General features: G+C 37.2%; 1 protein-coding gene and 1 long non-coding RNA gene across 9 annotated transcripts in view; one reads left to right on the forward strand and one right to left on the reverse strand.

Moving 5' to 3' along the window:
- PLEKHM3 (pleckstrin homology domain containing M3) overlaps positions 1-22669 on the reverse strand; it is a 178263-nt gene that overhangs the window by 14825 nt on the left and 140769 nt on the right. For all 3 annotated transcript variants that reach the window (XM_038585578.1, XM_038585575.1, XM_038585577.1), the window contains exon 7: positions 16838-16995. In XM_038585578.1, the coding sequence (XP_038441506.1) occupies positions 16838-16995 (158 nt within the window). The remainder of the gene's footprint in view (positions 1-16837; positions 16996-22669) is intronic.
- LOC111094380 overlaps positions 21004-22669 on the forward strand; it is an 89360-nt gene continuing 87694 nt past the window's right edge. For 5 of the 6 annotated variants that reach the window (XR_005385312.1, XR_005385316.1, XR_005385315.1 and 2 more), the window contains exon 1: positions 21004-21095. This is a non-coding gene — a long non-coding RNA (uncharacterized LOC111094380). The remainder of the gene's footprint in view (positions 21096-22669) is intronic. The other variant, XR_005385314.1, reaches the window with a different exon arrangement.

Below are 22669 nucleotides of genomic sequence, written 5' to 3' on the forward strand. Positions count from 1 at the left end.
ATGTAGATTTAAAAAAAAGCTTACACATGGACTTCCAGTGATTCACCAGTCCACCTTTTTAATGTAAAACTGACAAACTGTCAAGGTTTTTGACGTAGGTCTGTCTCTCTCTCCTTTTTTTTGATGTAGGTCTCTTGAAAAGAAATAATTTATAAGGATGATATATATTCCTAAGACTCTGAATGGGATTTACTTCTATTTAACATATTACATACCAGATCCTCAAAGTACTAAGAGTCCTAATGGAGCCAAAATAAGATATTTTCAAGGATGGGTACATTAGAAAAATGCAAAACATTCAGAAGGAGAAAGACCTTCAAATCAAAGATCCAAAGTGTTTTGTCATTACTGTACACTGTTCCCCTAATTCGTCTCCTCTCACCAATACAATTCTCTTAAATGAGATGATATCACGTAATTTTCTAATATTCAGTGTGTTCTAGGCCAGTGGTTTTCAAAGTGTGGTCCCTGGACTAGCCAAACCAGCATCATCAGAGAATTTGTTAGAAATGAAAATTATTGGGTGCCACTCCAGACTTACTGCATCATAAATTCTAGGGTGGGACCTGGCAATCTGTGTTTGAACAAGCCCTCCAGAGAATTCTGATGAATATAACATTTTGAATACTGTTGCTCTAGGCCAGTTGTTTCCTAAGAGAGCAGGGCTGAAATATCAGACAGGACTGTTGTAAACATTTAGAACAAAAATATGGACTTTGCAAAATGAAAATGAGAAGTGGTATTAATGTTTTTATATTGGGATTTGCATTTCATATCTATTAATATTTTCTCATAGCTGCTAGGTAAGAACCTCATTTTACTTTCTTTAATTAGAAGTGATATTAAGCTGTTCAGATATTGGCCATTTACATATTTTTTCAGTCGGTTACTTCATGTCCTTTGCCCATTGTCTAATGACTTTTCCTTACTGAGTTTAAAAAAAAATTTATACTCAGGAAATTAATACTTTGTTAAATGTGTTAAAAATCTCTAACTTTCCTGTTTGCACTTGTCTTTACAGAACTTTAAGCATTTACCTTTTTAAAAACATATTTAAAAGCATTTTGCTTCCATGGCTTCTGGGTTTGTGTCAAGCTAGAAAGACCTTCCCCACTTAAGATTATAAAAATATTCACTCATCTTTTCTTCTAGCACATTATGGGTTTTATTTTTACATCAAAATATTTGATCCATCTGGAATTGATCTTGACATAGATATAGAGTATGGTAAAATCCGGAATTATTTTTCTTTCTCCAAATGGCTGTCTACTTACCAGTTTCATTCCTTAAGGAATGTTCCATCTTTTATTTTGTTAATTTGCTGTGCACCTTTGTCATGTACTAAATTCCATATTACTTGAGTTTATTTTTGTACTTTCTGAAATCGTGTTCTGTTGATCTGTCCCTATGCCAACACTGTACTGCGTAGTATATACTACATTTTTATATCTAACAAAAACAGTCTCCCTTCATGTAAACAACTTAGAGGTCAAATTCTATATTGAGTATGTTAGGAGAGTTTATTGCCACCCATCTTAATGTTAAATAAAAAAATTTTGAAATGTATATAATTAACTAATTTTAAAAACTTCTAGTATAATTTATAAGGTTTATCTAAAGTGAAATGCACCTGTGTAAACATCTCAGGTGGTCAAGGAGTAATTCTGGCTTTATATGTTTTTCATCTTTATATAGTGATAAAGGTATTGTATGAATTTGTTAAGACTGATTGTTTACATGTTTTTAGGAAACATAAAATTGTTTAGTAAGGTACACACTTTTAGTAGTTAAAATTATCCTATTTTGCATGAACTGTGGATGCATTATCTTGGAGAAATAGTTGCAATAATGCTTAAAGCATGGTATACATTATCATTGAACAAAGGAAGATGTGAAGAACAAAGCATGTTTTCGTAGTCCCTTTCATTCAGGGAAAACTATTAGAACTTTTGTTTTTACTCTGCATATTAGTAAAAACTGGATAGAACTGATAATCATACTAACAGAAATAGTTATGCTGCCTATGTATACAAGCCATGAGCAGACGTGTAAGACCTCAAAGTCACTGAAAACTTTATGTCTTTCAACATGTGTATTCATAAGACAGGAACAGGGTAGAGAAGGCTAGATGACAGTGTATCAGTAAAGGAAACTCTCAAAGGCAATAACACACTTGCTCACTGGGGAAAGCCAATGGGAGGGAGCCTTTAGCTTAGGTCTGGGTAGCAAAGTGCTATGCTAACTAATAACTAAGCCTTTTCTTTCATTTCTGTGAGTGTGGCCGGGGCAAGCTCTCTAGACCTCCCAGGGAGAAAAACTGAAGTATGAAACGTTGGGGTAGGGTTAGGCAAGGTGGGGAGAAGGGTTACGTACTGCTCTTGGGTACTTTCTAAATATTAAGGTTCCCCTGATTAGGTTCCTCTCTTTTAAATAAGATACCTTAACTGCATTGTCAGGGAAGCGGAAGGGAGGACAAGTCATCTTTCTTGCTTGCTGCTTTGACATTCATTTCTATCCCGAGGTCCCTTGGCTGGTGCCTTTTTCAAGCACTGTATGAAAACCGTGTTACCTCAGGCCTCACTATCCCCTCCTCTACCCTGCCCTGCCATCCTCCCACATCTTCCCCACTGCCAAGGAAAATTTTCTTATCTCTTTTTATTCTCAATTCTGAAATTTTTCTTTCAAATCGATGTAAGTTGCTTTCCAGCTAAGTCTTTTAATTTAAATTTCCTTTCTCTCCACCATCAAGGATTCTTTCTAGAAAAAAAGTGTTAACTCCTCTTAAAGAATGGCTTTTAGATACTTCAGCTTCCTACCTCTCAAGGCCAAACTAGATTTTTTCAGTTGAAGTTAAGTCAGCTCAAGTTAGTGGCTTCCAATGTTTCCAACGCAGTCTTTGAATCAACCACTGGTTCATGACTTGCAAGGCAGTCTATTATGTTCTGGGTTTTATAAAAGGAAATTCCCATATTTCTGTTTTTCACATGCTATCTTTTCCTGTTTTCTCATCAAAAGTTTATAAAATTCTTCCCATTATTTTTGTTAAGAACCTCTCCCCCCCAACCCTACCACCATCACCAGAAGTAAGTGAGACAAGTTAAGGGTATGTGGTATAGTCTTTTGCCCTCCTAAGGTTAGTTTGTGTGTTCCCTCAAATTTCAGGCTGATGCTGTGAGGACAAGGTGAGGCAGAAAGGGGACTGTACTGGAATTCAACAGCTGGCATCTCTCAGGAGCTATGGCTGTGGTATTGGGTGGGGATGCCAGCCTCCCTGGGGAGGGAAGAAGGGAAGGGGTATGTGTCAGGGGGTGAGAGTTACAGGCAGATGACTCTACTCAAGTTCTATGCTACATAGACATAATTGAGTCCAAGTGGTGACTGTGGTAGAGAATGAACATCAATAGAGATAGCCTTTTCTCTAGTTTAAATACTTTGAAAGCATCAGGAACTGAACAGATGATTATTAATGACAGCTACAGAGCCAATGTTCCCTGATGCACCATCAAGTGGTTCAATATTCAGAATACTGAAGAGGTTTAATAAAGACATGATAATAGGGGATCCCTGGGTGGCTCAGCGGTTTAGTGCCTGCCTTCGGCCCAGGGTGTGATCCTGGAGTCCCAGGATCGAGTCCCACATTGGCCTTCTGCATGGAGCTTGCTTCTCCCTCTGCCTATGTCTCTGCTTCTCTCTGTGTCTCTCATGAATGAATGAATAAATAAATAAATCAGTCTTAAAAAAAATATACATTAGATGCTGAAATAAAAACAAAAAAAAAAGGGGATTTTTATTTTTTTTTTAAAGATTTTATTTATTCATGAGAAACACAGAGAGGCAGAGACAGAGACAAAGGGAGAAGCAGGCTCCCTGCAAGGAGCCCGATGTGGGACTTTATCCCGGGACTCCAGGATCATGCCCTGAGCTGAAGGCAGACGCTCAACCACTGAGCCACCAGACGTCCCAAAAAAATGATTTTTAAAAGATAAGTTTAACAAGATCTTGCTATCTGTATTCCGATAATTAGGCGAAAAAAGTCTCACAATATCAAAAACACACATGCTGACAAAACCAAGTTCCTATTGTACCTTTTGTAATTCTAAAGCATAAAATAGTTCATTTCAGAACATACTGCTCAGGCTGAAGAGTCAACATTTTTTGTATGGAAAGGTAAACACTCCTCTCTTCCCTATTGTGTATTCAGGTTACTTATTTACAGTGCCACAGGGAAAGAAAAAAACACACTCTAAAAAACGGCCAAAAAGATGTTTTGAAAATTAAAACTATCTGAGTAGCTTGGCAAAACTCAAGTTTTTGATATGAAAGTTTTCCTTGGGCCAGAAAAATACATCTATGCCTAACATATGATAGAACGTTAGCTATCACTCAATAAAGTCATATAGCTTGGTAATGTCTACATTTAAATATATAGTTTCCTTGAAATTCGTTTAAAAGTTATTTACAATAAATGAAAATATGTGGAAAAGCACAGATTTGAAAAACTAAAAATAAGCTCTTCATGCATTATTTGTTGAAAATTTACTATGTGCTGTTCTAAATGCAGAAAATTGAGCAGAGAGTAAAATAGAAAAAAGTCCATTTCCTCATAGAGCTGACAGGAATATTACTCAGCTATTAGAAATGACAAATACCCACCATTTGCTTCAACGTGGATGGAACTGGAGGGTATTATGCTGAGTGAAGTAAGTTAGTCGGAGAAGGACAAACATTATATGTTCTCATTCATTTGGGGAATATAAATAATAGTGAAAGGGAATATAAGGGGAGGGAGAAGAAATGTGTGGGAAATATCAGAAAGGGAGACAGAACGTAAAGACTGCTAACTCTGGGAAACGAACTAGGGATGGTAGAAGGGGAGGAGGGCGGGGAGTGGGAGTGAATGGGTGACGGGCACTGGGGGTTATTCTGTATGTTAGTAAATTGAACACCAATAAAAAATAAATTAAAAAAAATGGTGGACTGAATAAAAATTTGAATTTATATCTTAATCCTTCCAGTAAATTGCATCAAAAATAGTCAACCTTGCTGAAAACATCATGACAAACTATCAAACAAACTGGTACAAAATGATAAGCAAAGGAGCTGGATGAAGTAAAGTTCTATGTTCTTTGTCAATAAACTTAAAACAGTGCTATATACCAGGCAGGCAAATCCAGAGGTGGGGTGGGGGATGGCTTGTCAAAGGTCACACAGCAAATCAGTGGACGAGTTAGGGATGACATCTAGACTTCTGTATTTCTACTCCAGTGATCTTTCTGTGGATTAGTCTGCCTCTAATTTTTAGATAGATCTTAATGATTTTAGAATCAATAAATTTTTTTCTCCTGTTAAAGTAGCCATCAAAAAAGTTTATGAACTTGGTTCTGATATGTGATAAAAAAGCTGGATATAAAACTATATATTCAACATATTGCCAATCTTATTAAAAAGTAAACATGCATACATATGTATGGAAAATTTTCTTTATATTCTCTGTGTACTTTAAAAATTTTCTCTAATGCAAATCAGTTAGAAAGTTATGAGTTAAATAACGATGAACATTGTTGCCGCCAAACAACAAAAAATTAGGTTGTCTGAAATGCTTAGAGATAAGATGATAACACAGTATTAACCAGACACCTAACAAGAAGCCTGGTAAGAAATGTGTCTAGGTGGAGATGACAACCATCTATTCAAGTGACCAAATGGCTTCAAAAAAACAATGGCAGCCTACCAGGGAGGACTGCATTTATAAATGCAATGTATTTATAAAGTGGCTTAATAGCATAGAGGGTCAGGTCAGCCCTGTGAAACGAGGGTTTCACAGAGGTCTTGTCTGTGTTAGCAGACATTCTGAAACACTTTGACATGTGAATATAGGAGCCACCAGGCCAAGGTGAAATGTTATTTACCAAGTTACTCTTTGACCAAAGTTTAAAACTAACACTGTGTTAGAGATTTTTGTTTTTTGTTTTTTAATCAAGGAAAACCTTGACACAATAAAGACATCGAAGAGCAGGCAGACAGATAGCCTAAGAGCAGAATTGCATCTTGGTAAGTCGCCACTCTGCTTCTGCCACTGACAAAACCTTTGAGCACGCGGGGCTTCAGTTTTTCTACCCCCCAAGTGTCCAAATGTTCTCCACAGGCCTTTCCATCTCTGTTAATTTATGATTCCAGAACACAGGCAGGGGTCTTCTCCTCTATCATCAGTGTTAGAAGATGCGGAGAAAGTTCCTCACTCTGCTCCTCGTCAATACCAGACAGAGGAAAGAACAGTAAGCAGATGGAAACTAAAGGTTCCTCAGCAAAGGTACCTAGGAAGAGGAGTTCCAAATTTCCTCTAGCTGTTTCAGGAATGCCACACCTCATCACAATATGCATTGAGTGGCTGCTTCCCAAGAAAAGCCACAGAAAGGAAATATCATTAAAAAAAAGCATATATGCATTGCGGGGAGCTATTCCCTCCCTTAAGCCCAGCCTCGCCAAGGCTGTTGTTCTCTATTGTTGAACAGGATGTAACAGGACTGCCAAGCACAGCCCGCAAACCTGCTAATTAGGTGCGCTGACAGTGTTTGTTTTGGAACCATTTACCAACAAAGGAATGTGTCAGGCTGATTAGTGAGAAAGGGGTATGTAATGTATGTGTATTTGGGTCCAGATGAGGGAATAATCCAGGTATTCAGTCTGTTTGTGCAAGGACTGACAAAAACGAAGGCTGAACAAATAGGAAGCCACAAGGAAAGACCAGCTTCTGGGCAGTGCTTCTCTCGTTCTCCTCTGGAGTTTTGATCTATTCTCCAACCCCTGCCAAAATATTCCTGCCTAAACACGAACCTGTCTTTCAAGAAATGACAAACTATAACTGGCTTCTCAAAAAATGGAAAAGCCTTTGTAAGGTAGCTGGCAAATCTGGGGTTTGGTGATTTTCTAGGCAACTAAGGAAGTGACAACTTTGGGCAAAGCCATCTCCATGTTCATCCTCCAGGGACAAATCAAAGGAAGCAAGGGCCCACAACACATAGCTCTTAGTGGATTGCTCAAAAACTGTGCATCTCAGTATCTTCTATAGCAAGAAGCAATTCTGTACTTTATAATAAAGCAGTTGCTTTCTCTCTTTTAAACCTTTTTAAGGTTCGACTGCAATTAGCTCTTGGAAACTTTGTGTGTACATGAAGCTTCAGGAAGGGCAGAAAGTGCCAAGGCAAAGACCAAACTCCACGCCCCAACAAGTTGAGGTCCTCAGGGGCAGGGTTGTGTGGATTGCCATGAAATGTAAAATGACAAAGACCAATTCACAAGGGTGTTGGGAGGAGCCTCCATGTTCTTCAGTACAAACTGGGCCTTTCTGAAATTTGGCCAGATGGATGAAAGCAGTGGGGCTTGGGCTGAGTTCTCTGGGAGGCCTTCTTTTTTCTGTAAGTAACCTAACAAAATAGATTTCTTAAAATGAAAAAGAGGAGAGGCCCTGTTAGAAACTCACTTGCTATGGCTTTTTCTATGAGGCCAGTGTTCATTCTCAATAGACATATGTAGGAAATGTTCTTGAAATGTGTACAAATTGGACATGGTGTCAGAGTATGTTAACTCAACTGCTAAGAGTTTAGTGTTGATAAGTTCAAGGTCCTGAGTGTAATCGTTATTTCTTGGAGGAGGGGAGGGAGTGATCAACTACTGTACACAAAGAAAAACTGTCAAGTTATGCTCAATCTGCTTCTCCAAACCCTAGTGCTTCAAACAACACAGACCCCTTTTAAAAGAGTAACTGCCGAGCTGCAAATGATCTCCCCCCTCAACAGGAAGAACACTTCCTTGAATGCATTCTCTGGGACAAGTAAATGTTGGGGACCTGGGCAGGCTGATGCTCACACTGCTGAAATACTTAAAACAGTAGGTCAGTTGCTTCAACTTTACAGATAAAGCTTACATATAAAGTAATGCACTCAGACTTTCACTATGCTCCTCTGTCCTTGCAAATATTTCTCTGCCCAGCTTTATGGAGATATAATTGACTTATAACATTGCATTAGTTTCAGGTATACGACATGATGAGTTCATCATATGTGTATATATTGCAAAATGATTACCCACAATGTTTAGTTAACATCCATCACCTAGTGTAGTTAAAATTTTTTTTCTTGTGATGAGAAATTTTAAGATCTACCACTCTCTTAGCAACTTTCAAATATATGATATAGTGCTGTTAGCTTTAGTCACCATGCTGTACATTATATCTCCAGAACTTATCTTATAACTGGAAGTTTTTATCTTTTCACCACTTTCACCCCCTGCATTTGGCAACCACCACCCACTCTGGTCTCTGTATCTATGAGTTTGGTTTTTTTAGATTTAACATGTAAGAAATCATGAAGAATCTTTCTCTATTTCAGATGGTTCAAGTATTTTAAGTTTTCTTAACTAACCAGTTTATTTAAAAAGCTTTGTTGGTGTTCTTAAGTGAATGCGCATGATATTCTGGGGAGAGCTGCACCAAATGATAACTATTTATGGAATGCCTACTATATGAAACACACACACCAAATTCAGTGTTAAGTATACCCTTCTTATAGTATGCCCACATCTACATATAGCCAAAAATAAATAGGGGTCATAAGTCTCCAAGTGCAATGTTTTGCATATTGGAAAACTTGTGGGGATGATTTGTATGTCACAAGAAAAAATCAACAAAACCAAATGGATCAGACTAAAAGGTTGGAACTGATTTATGAGAGTTGGTATATTTTGTAAGTCTCATGTTAAAATGCATGCTGAGTGTTTTTAAGATGAAGTATTCATGTACTTGAGATCTGGAAGCATTTCAAGATTCAAGAATGGCATCTTCACACAAATTTGTGCAGCAGGATGGTCTCTTTAGCAGCATTATGTCTTTAATAACGAGAAGGTTAGTGATATGTAGAGATGTCAGAAAGAAAGCTGGATAGAAGGCAATTTAAGGATTTTAAAAAAAATCTAAGTCTTGGGTCACTTTGTGCATATAGGTGACTTTTTTTTGCTTTTATATTCACTGTTTTCCCTTAAGCCTTAGAGTGTTATCGGTCCATTCTTCTGATTTGTAATTTGGAAGTTAGAGTTTTTATTTCTTCTTATTCTCAATCAAGGAGGTATGTTTGGTCATTTCTCTTTCTTTAGGATGTGGAATTTTATTGCTGTTTTAAGAGAATGTTTCTCTCTTCTAAACTGTGCTTTCCTTTATCTAGAAGCGTAAATGCTGGATTAGGCTTAAGTTCTGTGATTCTGGATCTTACTATTGTATTTAAAATCTTACAATTTGGATTTTAGTGTTTTCCTACTTAGAAGGAAATTAATTTGTGTTGGAGAAGAAAGACTACCTCAATGTAAAACAGTCAGCATTATCATCTGAATGGTGAGGGGATAATACTATATAGCACACTTAGCCTGAGTAAGGCATCCTCAGCTTCCACAGGCCTCAGCTCCCACATGCACCCCTGGGCCTCCTGACCTGCCTAGCAATGTGCAGAGGAGGGGGCTCCACTATAGTCTCTGCCCTCACCCCCTCATCACAGCTGCTCGGCGCTCTATCTCTCCCTCACCCTAACCTAACTCTGACCTACTGCTCCAAGTGTAAAAATCTTTACCATGGCACATATAGGGAGAATTCAAAATAACAGTTTGGGAGGAGGCTTCTTTAACAACAGAAGCACATAGTTTCTTCACATGTCTTTTAGGGGGTATACTGCAAAACTGGTTTGAAGACTGTAGGTACAGAAGAAACAGTGATGGGTAATGGAAGAAGCATGGATTTTGGAGTCAGATGTACTTGGGTTCTAGTTTTGGCCTCATCTCTTGGGTCAAGTTCATTGCCTCCTCTGAACCTAGGCTTCCCCATTATTAAACGGAGGAGACAGTACCCCCTCAGAGGACTGGCCTAAAAATGAAATGATGAGCTATGTAAATTGCTGGCACCAGTATCAGTACATTATTAATGCCATTTCCCTACAACCCCAACACTTTCTCTATATCTGTCAGAGATGGCGTTCTAAAAATTAACACTAGGGCTATATTTTTAAATTACATATTCAGGAAGCTTCCTCCTGCATAACAATTAATTCAATAAGGAAAAAGTCTGAAGAGCTGATCAGTGTTTGACATATGGTCATTATCAAATAAGTGTGTTAAAACCAAGTATATTCTGATACTGAAGTACCTAAGTCAGTGCTTTAGAGTTCAACATGGAGCTCTCTAACAGTTTAGAAATTGTGAACTGCTTTTTCACCAACAGTGTCCATAACTCCTATGGATGATGCCCCTTCTTAGTGCTCTGGGACTACCCGCTAGACTGTGGCTCCTCTAACACTTCAGCATAACTGCCTAATGGCTCAGTGTCTCTTACTAGAGACTGAACAAATTGTGAGCAGGAGCATGCCATGTTCACTGTGTGTCCCCAGAGCCTAGCCCCGTGCACAAACACAGTATGCTCAATAAATAAATAATAAATCAGTATGCTCACTTATTCAAAGGATGGATAGTTCTGATACTTGTGGAATGCTTTCTTACTGAGTTGTAATTATGCTGTTCAAATGATGTTCGAATCTGAAGGGATATTAAGTATATATCTGAGGACACAGACGTGTGGACTTTAGCAAGGTGGTCAAGGATACATGGTGATGAATTCACTGAATATATCATACCTAAGCTTTTGACTTACTTTTTTTTTTTTTTTTAAGATTTTTACTTATTCATGAGAGACACAGAGAGAGACAGAGATATAGGCAGAGGGAGAAGCAGGTTCCCTACGGGGAGCCTGATGCGGGACTTGATCCCAGGGCCCTGGGATCATGACCAAAGGCAGACGCTGAGCCACCCAGGCATCCCAATTACTTACAGATTTTTAAATATGTCTTATGGAAAATTTCAAACATACTCAAAAGTAGAGAGAATAGTGTAATAAACCTCTGTGTACCTATCACCTTGCTTCAACAATTATCTTTCATTTATATCTATTACCTGTCTCCCACTGTCAGATTATTATTTTTTGCAACATGAGATTATTTTGAAGCAAATCTCACAAAATCACATTACTTACCCATCAAGATTTCAGTTACATGTAAATTTAAAAAATTACCCCACTATTTAAATTTATTTTTATTAATCACATTTAATTATTCAGCACATCTTTAGCTACATATTCCTTCCTGCTGGGTAAAGGGTACCCTGAACCTACAGACGTGCTAATGTGATCATTCTTATAAGAATCTGGCACCTCTGCCCATGGCCACAGCTATTTAGAGCAGTGATTCTTCTGGCTGTGATGCAGAATCACATGGTAAGCCTTTGAAGATAGATTCTTAGAGTTAAAAAAAAAAAAAAAAACCAACAAGTCTCACAGGAGATTCTGATGTGTAGTCAGAGGGAAGCATCCTTCCCTTGTCATGGGATGAGTCCTGGGATTGAGGGCTTTAAAAAATGTGTGTGCGACCTAGTGCCCTGATGTTGGTTTCTAATATTATATTCTCAAATAAAAGCAACCTGGGCTCTTTGGAGAAATGGCTACTTTTAGGATTAGGACAAGAAATATATATGATGTGTCTAGAACATCTGGTACCACAAGAAAGTATGGAAATGATCAAAACCAAAACCCCACAATGATATGAGTATGTCAAAAATGATGCAGGAGCCAGTTGCAAGAGCTGGAGGGCATAAATTCGAACAGTTTGGGCAACAAAATAATCTTGGATTATAACCCAAAAAAATAAAACAAATATGCACCTGCTCATGCTGATGTGAATAGATAATTTAAAAAAATAAATAGGAAGAAGAGACAAATCACTCAAGCAGAATTCCAGATAATTTTGTATAAACTCCACTCCCAAGGGAAGTGGAGTATAATCTTCACTCTTTAAGTGTAGGATAATATGGAAAAGGTGGGGAGAGAAGAGTATCTCCAGTGGAGAAACCTGACACAAACACTGCAGTGGTAAGTCATGTTGTTAGTATGTACCCGTGGTCTGATGTGATGAGAATGGCACTTTATGCCTGTGGTCTTCCTCCCCAAACTCATAAAACGCAGAGAAATCGTAAGAAAAACATCAAGTCTATCCCACAGAGGGGTTCTACAAAATACTCCTCAAAACTATCAATGTCCTAAAAACCAAAGTCTAAGAAAAGTCATAGCCAAGAGGAGATGTCACAACTACATGTAATGTGGTATCCTGGAACAGAAAAGAAAATTAGGTAAAAACTAAGGAAATTAAAAAAAAAAAAAAAAAAACCTAAGGAAATTTGAAAAAGCTATGGACTCTAATCATAATGTATCAATACGGGCTCATGAATTGTAACAAATATACCATTTTAATATAAGATGTTAATAGGGGAAACTGGGTGTGGGGTATATGCGAATTTTCTGTACCATCTTTGTGAATTGTCTGTAAATCTGAAATTGTCCTAATATAGTTTATTCACATTGATTAGCTTTGGTATTTGAGTCAACTGGTCAGCTGGATGCATTGTGGTTTTTTTTTTTTTAATTTTATTTTTTTAGGACAGTTTTAGATTGACAGAAAAATTAAGCCCAGTTTTCTCTATTATCAACATTTTGCATTTGTGTGGTAAATTGATTATAATGAATGAACCCATATTGACACATCATTAGAGTCAACAGGTTTTTTTTTTTTTTTAAAGATTTTATTGGGATCCCTGGGTGGCGCAGCGGTTTAGTGCCTGCCTTTGGCCCAGGGCGCGATCCTGGAGATCCGGGATCGAATCCCACGTCAGGCTCCCGGTGCATGAAGCCTGCTTCTCCCTCTGCCTGTGTCTCTGCCTCTCTCTCTCTCACTGTGTGCCTATCATAAATAAATAAAAAATTAAAAAAAAAATAAAAATAAAAATAAAGATTTTATTTATTTATTCATGAGAGACACAGAGAAAGAGAGAGGCAGAGACACAGGCAGAGGGAGAAGCAGGCCTGACGTGGGACTCGATCCCGGGTCTCCAGGCTCATGCCCTGGGCTGAAGGTGGCTCTAAATCGCTGAGCCACCCGGGCTGCCCAGAGTCAACAGTCTAAATTAAGGTTCTCTCCGTGTTGCACAGCTATATGAGTTTTGACAAATGTTATAGTGGGCATATATATACACACACAGATATATATACACATACAGAATAATTTTACTACCCTAAAAAACCTCCTGTGCATTACCTGGTCATCTTTCCTTACGTATTCCCGAGCCCCTGGTAATCACTGATTTCATTTTATTTTTCACTGTTTCTGCAGTTTTGCTCCTTTCAGAATGTTACATAGTTGGACTCGTACAGTCCAACTCTAATTCATAGCCTTTACAGACTGCTTCTTTCTTTCTGTAATATGCATTTAAAGTTCCTCCATGTCCTTTTTTGGCTTTATAGCTCATTTCTTTTATCGCTGGATAATATTCCATCACATGGATATACCACAGTTTATTTATCCATCCACATGTGAAGGACCCCTAGGTTGTTCTCAGCTTTTGGTAATTATGAGTAGACCTGCTTATAAACATCTCTGTGTAAGGTTTTGTGTGGAGATAAATTATCAACTCATGTGTTACTTACAAATATATTGTTTAATCTACAAAAATGTTGGGATTTTGCAGGTATCATTGTTACTGATTTCTAGTTTAATTTCCTTATGGCTTGAAAGCATACTTTGCATGATTTCTATTCTTGTAAATTTGTTCAGATGTATTTTATGGCCCAGAATATGGTCTCTCTTGTTAAATGTTCCATGTGAGCTTGAGAATGCATATTCCGTTGTTGTTGGATGAACAACATGAATTGGCAGAGATGTCAGTTAGATCCAGTTGACTGATAATGCTTTTCAGCTTAACGATATGCTTAAACTGATTTTCTGCCTGCTGGTTACTGACAGAGGGATGTTGAAGTCTAACTATAATAGTGGATAGATACATATAGTTGTGCATTTGTCTGTTTCTCCTTGTAATTTTTTTTTTTTTTTTTTGTCACATATATCGTGACTCTGCTTGTGCACATCAAGGATTGTTGTGCCTTCCTGGAGAACTGACTGCTTTATCATTATGTGATACCCCTCTTTATCCCCGCGTGAAGGATTGGTATTGCTTCTTTAAATATTCAACAAAATTCATCTATGAAGTCATCTGGCTTTATGGGAAGACTTAAAAACAAATTAATTCAGTTTCTTTACTTGTTATAGGGCTATTCATATTTCTATTTCTTCTTGAATCTATTTTGGTAATTTGTTTTTCTAGAAACATTCATTTCATCTAAGTTGTCTAACTTGTTGGAATATAGTCATTTATGGTATTTCTTTATAATTCTTTTAATTGCTTTTTCCTTTTTCCTTCCTGATTTTGAGTATTTGGTCTTTCCTACTAATTTCTTGGTCAATCTAGCCAAAGAGTTTTCAATTTTGTTGATTCTTTCAAGAAGCAATTTGTAAAAAAAAAAAAAAAAAAAAAAGCAATTTGTAATTTCATTGCTGTACTGTTTTTCTATCTTCCATTTCATTGATATCTGCTCTAATCTTTACTCTTAACTTTCTTCTGCTCACTTTGGATTTAGTTTGTTCTTTGTTATCTGGCTTCTCAAAGGAATTTCTGGTAATGGATTTGAGACCTTTCTTTTTTTTTTCTTTTGTTTTAAAAAAGATCTTATTTACTTATTCATGAGAGAGAGAGAGAAAGAGAAAGATAGGCAGAGGGAGAAGCAGACTACCTGCAGGGAGCCCAATGTGGAACTTGATCTCAGGACCCCGGGATCACAACCTGAGCCAAAGGCAGATGCTCAAACATTGAGCCATAGGTGCCCCTCCTTTCTTTTTTTTCTGACGTGTTTTTTCATGATATGTTTATAGCTATAGGTTATACTCTAAGTACTATGTTAGCTGCATTACATACTTTTTAATTTTATATTTCATTTTCATTCATTTCAAAATATTTTAAAACTCCTCTTGTAATTTATTTCTTCTTTGACTATAAATTTTTAGTTTGTTTGATTTAATTTCCAAATATTTGAGGGTTTCTCAGATTTTTTTCCTATTGGGGATCTTAATTCAATGTGTCAGAGAATATACTTGGTATGGTTTCAATTTTTAAAAATTTATTGAAACTCATGAGACACCTGGGTGGCTATTGGTTAAGCAGCTGCCTTTGGCTCGGGTCATGATCTCAGGGTCCTGGGATGGAGCTATGCACTGGGCTCTCTGCTCAGTGGGGAGTTACTTCTCCCTCTCCCCTGGTTCCTCCCTCCCCTGCTTGTGTTCTCTCTCTCTCTCAAATAAATAAAATCTTTTAAAAAATTTATTGAAATTTTTTTTGTGACCCAGCATATAGTTTATACAGTTGGAAGCATTTTTAACTTAATTTTTATTTTTTTATTAAACACTTTTGATTATGATCTAATGCATATACCATAAAATTCATTCTTTTAAAGTTTATAATTCAGTGATTTTTAGTGTATTCACAAGACCATGTAACCATCACCACAGTCTAATCCCAGAACATTCTTGTTACTCCTAAAACAAATTAGTACCCATGAGGAGTTATTCTTTTTCCATTCTCCCATGACCGAGGCAGCTACTAATCTACCTTCTGTCTCTATGTATTTGCCTATTTGGGACATTTCATATACACAAAACATAAAATATGTGGCCTTTTGTGTCTGGCTTCTCTCACTTGGCATAATGTTTTTAAGGTTCCATACTGCAGCCCGTATCAGATTCCTTTTCAGACTGGATTATATTCCAATATATGGATATACCACATCTTGTTTATCCATTCATCAGTTGATGGACACTTTTTGGCTATTATGAATACTGCTGTGAACATCTGTGTACAAGTTTTTGTGTGGTGTACATTTTTAAGAAGTCTGTAATCTCTAGGCTATGAGTTAAGTACCTGTACTCAGGAAATAAGGCTGGAGTGTGTGTGTGTGTATCTTTCTGTGTGTGGAGCCAACCCAAGTTCCTGTATGTTTACAAAGAGTCTGTGGGTTTAAGAAGAGGCCAGAAGAGCTGAGTCAACTCTTAATATCTTAGTTTTACCCTACATGCTTCAGCTCTCCCTGGCTACATGCCTCCCCTTCTGTTCTGAACCACAGTGTAAGTGAGCCCTGCTGGGTGGGAAATGAAGCATGATTTCATGGCCAAAGAAGCCAGTGCACAGACACATAAACAGTATATATTTCTATGATGCTTTTGGAATGAAAGGAAAAGTGATATGTATCATTTTGTGATTCAAGAAAAGCAATAGTAAAAACCCTACTCTCAAGTTAGCGGGAGAAGAAAATCATCCATCAATCAATGAACGCGATGATGCCCAAATATTACTTTGGTTAGAAAAATAATCCCACATAAACTCCCACTTTTCTCTCCTTTGGATCCTAAAACTTTCATCACCACACTGCAGCGCATCTGTGGAGAAACGCATGTGGTAAGCCAGACAGCTGTTCCCCAGTGTCTTGTAGTTTTATTCCTGGTGGTCAGTCCAGTTTTAGCATTGCTATGAAACTGTGATTTCCCTTTGCCTATCATTTGGCCCTGAAATGTTGTGAGGATTCTTCTTCCCTGATCTTCATTCTAAAAATGAATCTAAACACTCTTCATTACCTAAGAAGGCAGAGTTAGGTGATGTTTTTTTTGCAACTCTTTTATCTCATTCTGGATAAAGATAGTGAAGTGAGCTGGGAATGAATATAGGAAACCAAAGGGTAAAAAATGTTCTCCTCGAATAAGGGAAATCCGATACAAGGTAAGAGAGATACAGTGCTTGACTAAAAGTTGGCCTGATTTGACCAAATAAAACTTCATGTGACATATTAAGGTATACTTTTATAAGACAAGAGATTCTGTACCTGCTTGTTGAAATATCTTCAAAAGGGTAGAGGATCTCTCCATTGTTACAGATTTCACAGATGAACCCCTTCTGGCTACAGAGACTGCAGCTGTATACGTGTGAGGTGGCAAATTTAATGACCTTGCCCAAGAATGGAGCCAGCTTCCCCTCTATTACCTGCGGAAAGAGAAATGGGACAGGGAAGCAAATCCATTGAGAAGAGAAGTCTTGCAGACCCAGGAAGACTGGAATTCCTTTCCTTTACACAACAGGAAAACCTCTAATTATAATTTCTCAGCAACTCTGAGAAAGAAAAGACAGTATTTTCACTCCAAAAGAACTCTCTGGTTTAAACCGCTGGAGGTTGGAAAATAAAGATGTTGAAACTTCTTTTGTATTCCTCTTTCACTGTAGCGTGATATAGGGAATTGAGAACCAACAAATGGGGAACGCTACTTTCATAGACCAACTTACTGTTATGGTGTGCTATTAGAGGAGTGGGGTAGATTTCCCAAGATTAGAAAACATGCAAGGTAAACATTAACGTAGAATATTATGTTGTAAATTCAATAATACCTATCCTCTGATAAGTTAATAGTATAGCTTCTTTTACCATCTTCCCCAAAACATGTAACAAATGTGGAAAAATAGGTTTCTTTTGGTGCTGATAATAAGTATGTTAATATAAAGAGATTGCAATTTGACAGTCTGAGAGCTGCATTCAGCCTGAGGATTTTTTTTTTTTTAATTTTAGTGTTTTAAAAAATGATCCAATCTGATAACTGGGAGATTTCACAGAAAAATCCTGAATTTGGGCTTTTTGGGAAAAATAATCAGATTTAGCAAAACCAGGCCTGAATTCCAACATGATGATGATCCTGATTATGAGTAGGGGCTGCTTGCTCCCACAGAAGCACATGTTCTACGGTTGACAGTTGTCCCCTTCTAGGTCCTACTATTTTGAATCTGCCTGCATACCACTATTACGTTACCTGTTGGCCTGCAAACATCCATGAGTCTGGAACCAATGGTTAGTCAGATCCCTTTTCACTTAAGTAATGCTGAATGAGCTTCAAAGACTTCAGCAGTTCAAAACTGATATGAAAAAAATCTGCCTTCTTTCTCATCCATGCATGGCTATATACATGCTGATTTTGACATAACGAAGATTCAATTTAATTTGGAAATAGTTAGAAATAACTGGTAATAGCTGGATACTTTCACATCATGGAATAATCTCATGATGTTTTAAAAATGAAGAGAACAAGTTGGAAAAGCAGATCTTTCACTGTGTGTGTATATAGTTTTTTTGCATTTTTAAAAACAATGTATATTATTTTTGTATTAAGATACAGAAAGTGAATAGAAAATAATGTACACTGCTTTATAAGAGTGGATTTTTTCTTAATAAAGAGAATAGAAATTATGCTGGCTGTTTTTTGAGTCAAGCAAGTACATTTTCTACCATCCTTTTACTTACTCTCCTCTGCACTTCTTTCAGGAAGCCATAGGCCAACCTCCTTTTATTTATATTTTCTCAAGAGCCATTAACATTGATGAACCCCAGTAACGTGTACTCCTAATACCACCAGATGATACACACTTTCTAAGAAATAACCACTACCAAATCTTATACCAACCACCGGTAAACACTTTCCAATGTGTCATAGGGTTATTTCTAAATTGTGGTAACAATAGTTCAGCAGAGTTTGGTTTTACTTATGTTCCTCTTTCCTAAACAACCAAGGTTAATGACACATTTAGAGATGCACGAACAAAATATAGCTCAGTTGGGGGAAAACATCAGGATATAGAACAGTCCAGAAACCAGGTGAGTAAAGATTTTTTGGAGGAGCTGAGGGTGAGAAGGGAATATGTGGAAGAAAGTTATTATCTAGGGTCTAAAGGAGAAGGCTGGGCATCTTATGCATAAAGGGTTTTTTTTTTTTTTTTTTCTGCTAGAAAACTTCCTTGAGACAAAGGGTGTGAACATTTTGAAGGCTTTTCAAATATTTCACCAAATTTACACTGCCAGAAATGTAAATATATTTCTATTGGAAGACTTTAATAAGCTTTAAAAAATTAATCTGAGGACTGGTATCTTTATAATATTTATTCTCCCTATCAAAGGACCTTACCCATATTTCCATTTTATTAAATCTTCATTTGTTATTGCTTAATAAAGTTTTGGGTTATTTTTCCCTGTATAAGCAACTCACACTATAGGTTATTTTAGGGTTAAACTTTTATATAATACTTTTCCTTATTAGCTATTGCTGGTTTTAGAATATATTGACATTTGAGTATATCTTATATATAACTATTTCACTGAATCTTCATGAATGCAAATCACTTTTAGGTGATTCTTTTGGGTTTTCTGAAAGTAATAACTTGGTCCCTTCCTTTCTAATGTTATATCTCTTATTTATGTTTCATGTTTTATTTCATTGTCCAGTGACCCTAAAATAATTTGACGTAATGGTGTTAGCAGATATTCTCGCTATTTCCATGAGAATTAAACTGGAAATTATGTAGTCTACAGTGAATGGTTCGTTTTCTCCATCAAACACATATAGTCATTCACCACATTTATTAATTCCCTCTCCTTTTTAATAGCAGCTTTGAGATACAATTAACATGCCAAGTAATTCACCTATGTAAAGTCTACAGTTAAATGGTTTTTAGCATATTCACAGAGTTGTATGCCATCATCATAGTCAGTTGTAGAACATTTCACCAACACTTGCAAAAAACCCTATACCTATTAGCAGTTGCTCCTTTTCCCCCCCATAACCTGTCTCCTCCCCACCAAGCCCTAAGGAACCAATAATCTTTTTTTGTCTCCATAGATTTACCTCTTCTGGACATTTCATATAAATAGACTCATACAATATATGGCTTTTTATGACTGCTTCTTTCAGCATAATGTTTTCAAGGTTCATGTTGATTCTCTTTTGAATATCTCTGGTATAAATAAGTCTCTTTTTCCTGTCTTGCCAGCTATTAACACTCCTCTCTAGATTAATGAAATCATTTTCTAGTTTTACTTCTGGAAGCCAGTCTTTTCCCTCTGGTTCATCCACAGCATATATACTAACCAATTTTGGACATCATCTTTATCAAATATCATCTCTTCTTTCAAATCTTGAATTCTTATTTTGTTGTTAGTAAAAGTTCACTCATTCATTTCATAAAATTATATTGAGTTACAATGTCCTATATACTCACTAAAGGAGTGAACCAGATAAGACTGGAGCTTACGTTTTTGCTTGGTGTGCAAGCGTCTCCATTAACTTATTCCATACTATTTATCCAGGCTCATTTTCCATTTCTTATACATACCTTCCATTTTAAGAAAACTTTTCCTTGTGTAGAATATGCTTACTTTTGCTCTTGTGCCTTCACCCATGTCATTTCCTGTCTTAAGTTTCACTTCTTAACACATATTTATATTTCACCTAGGCTTCATGGCTCAGATCTAGTCAGTTTCATCTGGAAAGCCATCTTTGGCTACTTCAACTGTTACACTTCTCTTGTGCTTCATATAATTTACTTTTATATAATTTAATACAGAACTTGATGCTGTTTTGTACTCTTTACTATTGTTTAACATGTGATTGTTTTCCTTATCCAACCAGACTGAACATATAAAAATGGTGATACTAACTGTAAAACGGTGATTTTACCTATAAAATGGTGATTTTATATGGAACGATCTAAGAATGTAAATTGCTTGAAGGCAAAGACTGAGTCTCACACTTGTTTTAAATATCCCTTCTGCCAGGGACATGAGTTCTTGTTGATTGACCAAGGATGCCTTCCTATTTTCCTCCTTGCCAGCAGCAGTCACATCTTAGGGGTGTCTTTGTGTCATAAACATTTTTAATCATTCTGCTGTGTGATTTAGGGAAGAGCATAAAGAGTGCGAGGACCTGGTGGCTGCTCAGCTGTTCAGGAACTTTTTTTGCTTCTTTATACTTAATTGCTCTATTTGTTAGCGTAGGGTTCATGGCCATGTTCCAAAGAGCTGACGATGCTGAAAGTTTTTCCTCCAGAAAAGTGAGGTAATAGTCTATACGTTTATTTTAGAATGTACACACATTTCTTTAATAGTATAGAAAAGAAAACTATAGGTACAGATATATTTAGGACGTTTAAAGCTTGTCTTTTTTTTTTTTTTTTTTTAAAGCTTGTCTTTGAATACAACTACTAGCAGCACTGGAAACAGAATCCAGCTCTTCTGGCTTCTGGTCTAGAAGTTTCATCACCACAAAGAAGTAGGTTCTAAGTATGAAATCTCCTTGGTTCAAAAAAAAAAAATCTCCTTGGTTCTTTTTAAAAATCAGATATATCTTCACTTTGGATGATTGCTTAAAAAGAAATCAAGTATCCTACACCCCTACCACCTCCTCCTGCCTCCAAGAGTCTTGCAACTTACACTCCCAATTCCTATCCATCTTGGTGGAGCCTTAAGGTTAGGAACATATTCCATAAACACCACAAAGAGGATGGCCTCACAGAAGACCAAAGCCTAAGGAGCCACTATCTTCAGGGTCCAAATGAGAACCAAGTAGAAAAGGGCCACCAGGATGCCAATGGGTCTGGAAAATGACTATGGGTAGGGAAAAGTCAAATGTCCAATAAGCTAACAAGCTTGCCAGCAACCACACAGCCTGAGAGAAGTCACACATGAGACCTCTTTTGTGTCAACCCTAAATTGGAGCACTTCCCCGGGTAGTGTTACTACATAGAGTAACAACAGTCTTCAATAGGGCCCGGCATGGGGAAAAGTTCTGCAAACTGGGTATTTAGATTAGAGTTGATTCAGGGGATTCTGATACCACTAAGAGCAAGCCAGGACTGATCAGGACAAAGAAAACCACAAAAGTACTTCCTTAATAAAACTGGCCAAAGCTTGTTTAAAAAAAGAAAAACAAAACCTAACCTTCGTAGTTTTAGCTTGACAACTTGGCTGTATTTTTCTGGTGTGTGGTAGTTTGATTCACCAGGGAGTCTCCCAGAGAGGCTGACATTACAGAGTTTTCCATATTCCCTCAGAACTTACTTGTCTCTGGGTACTGGGAAGCAGCAAAGCAGAGTGGAAAAGGCAAAGCTGATCTGAGTACCTATTCTAGTTCATCCGCTTTCCAGCCACGAGATGTTGGTAAATTACTTAACCTTTTCGAGCCCCAGTTCATCAGCTGAAAAGTTAGGATAATACCTACCTCGTAGGGTCGAAGGACGGATCAGATTTATTATAATGAAAGCACTGGATATAATGTCTAACTTAGAGCAAGTAATTAATAAATAATAGCTTATTATTTATCTTAATCTAAATAGAAACTTTAGATGATTTAGATTCATTCCAACTTTCAAACACTTGAGATTTACAGCAGGGGGGAGAAAAGAAAGGTCTTTTTTTAATGTCATTTCTAAAGGGAGAGAGAGCAAGAAAGAGAGAGAGAGGTGGGAGGAGGAAGGGCCAAGGGAGAGGAAGAGAGAGAATCTTCAGCAGGTTCCATGCCCAGTGCAGAGTCTGACTCGGGACCTGATCTCACAACCCTGGGATCATGAACTGGGCTGAAAACAAGAGTCAGAGGCTGAATGAACGGAGTCCCTCAGGCACCCTACATATCATTTTTTAAACGGTATCAAATTGTCTTTCTGTTGGATAGAATCAGTAGCAATTAATGTAAAGCGGTCAGTTCCATTCCCTCCAACACTGCTGTTAATAAAGGAACAAGGCTTCTTTTTGCCAGGCAGGATGCTGGGGAAAGACAGTCAACACACCTCAAGCTTGATTTGACTCACTCATATAACACCTTAGCAACACTTGGAAACTATCTTTCTT

The sequence above is a fragment of the Canis lupus genome, chromosome 37 (assembly GCF_011100685.1).
Source record: "Canis lupus familiaris isolate Mischka breed German Shepherd chromosome 37, alternate assembly UU_Cfam_GSD_1.0, whole genome shotgun sequence".
Classification (NCBI taxonomy): domain Eukaryota; kingdom Metazoa; phylum Chordata; class Mammalia; order Carnivora; family Canidae; genus Canis; species Canis lupus.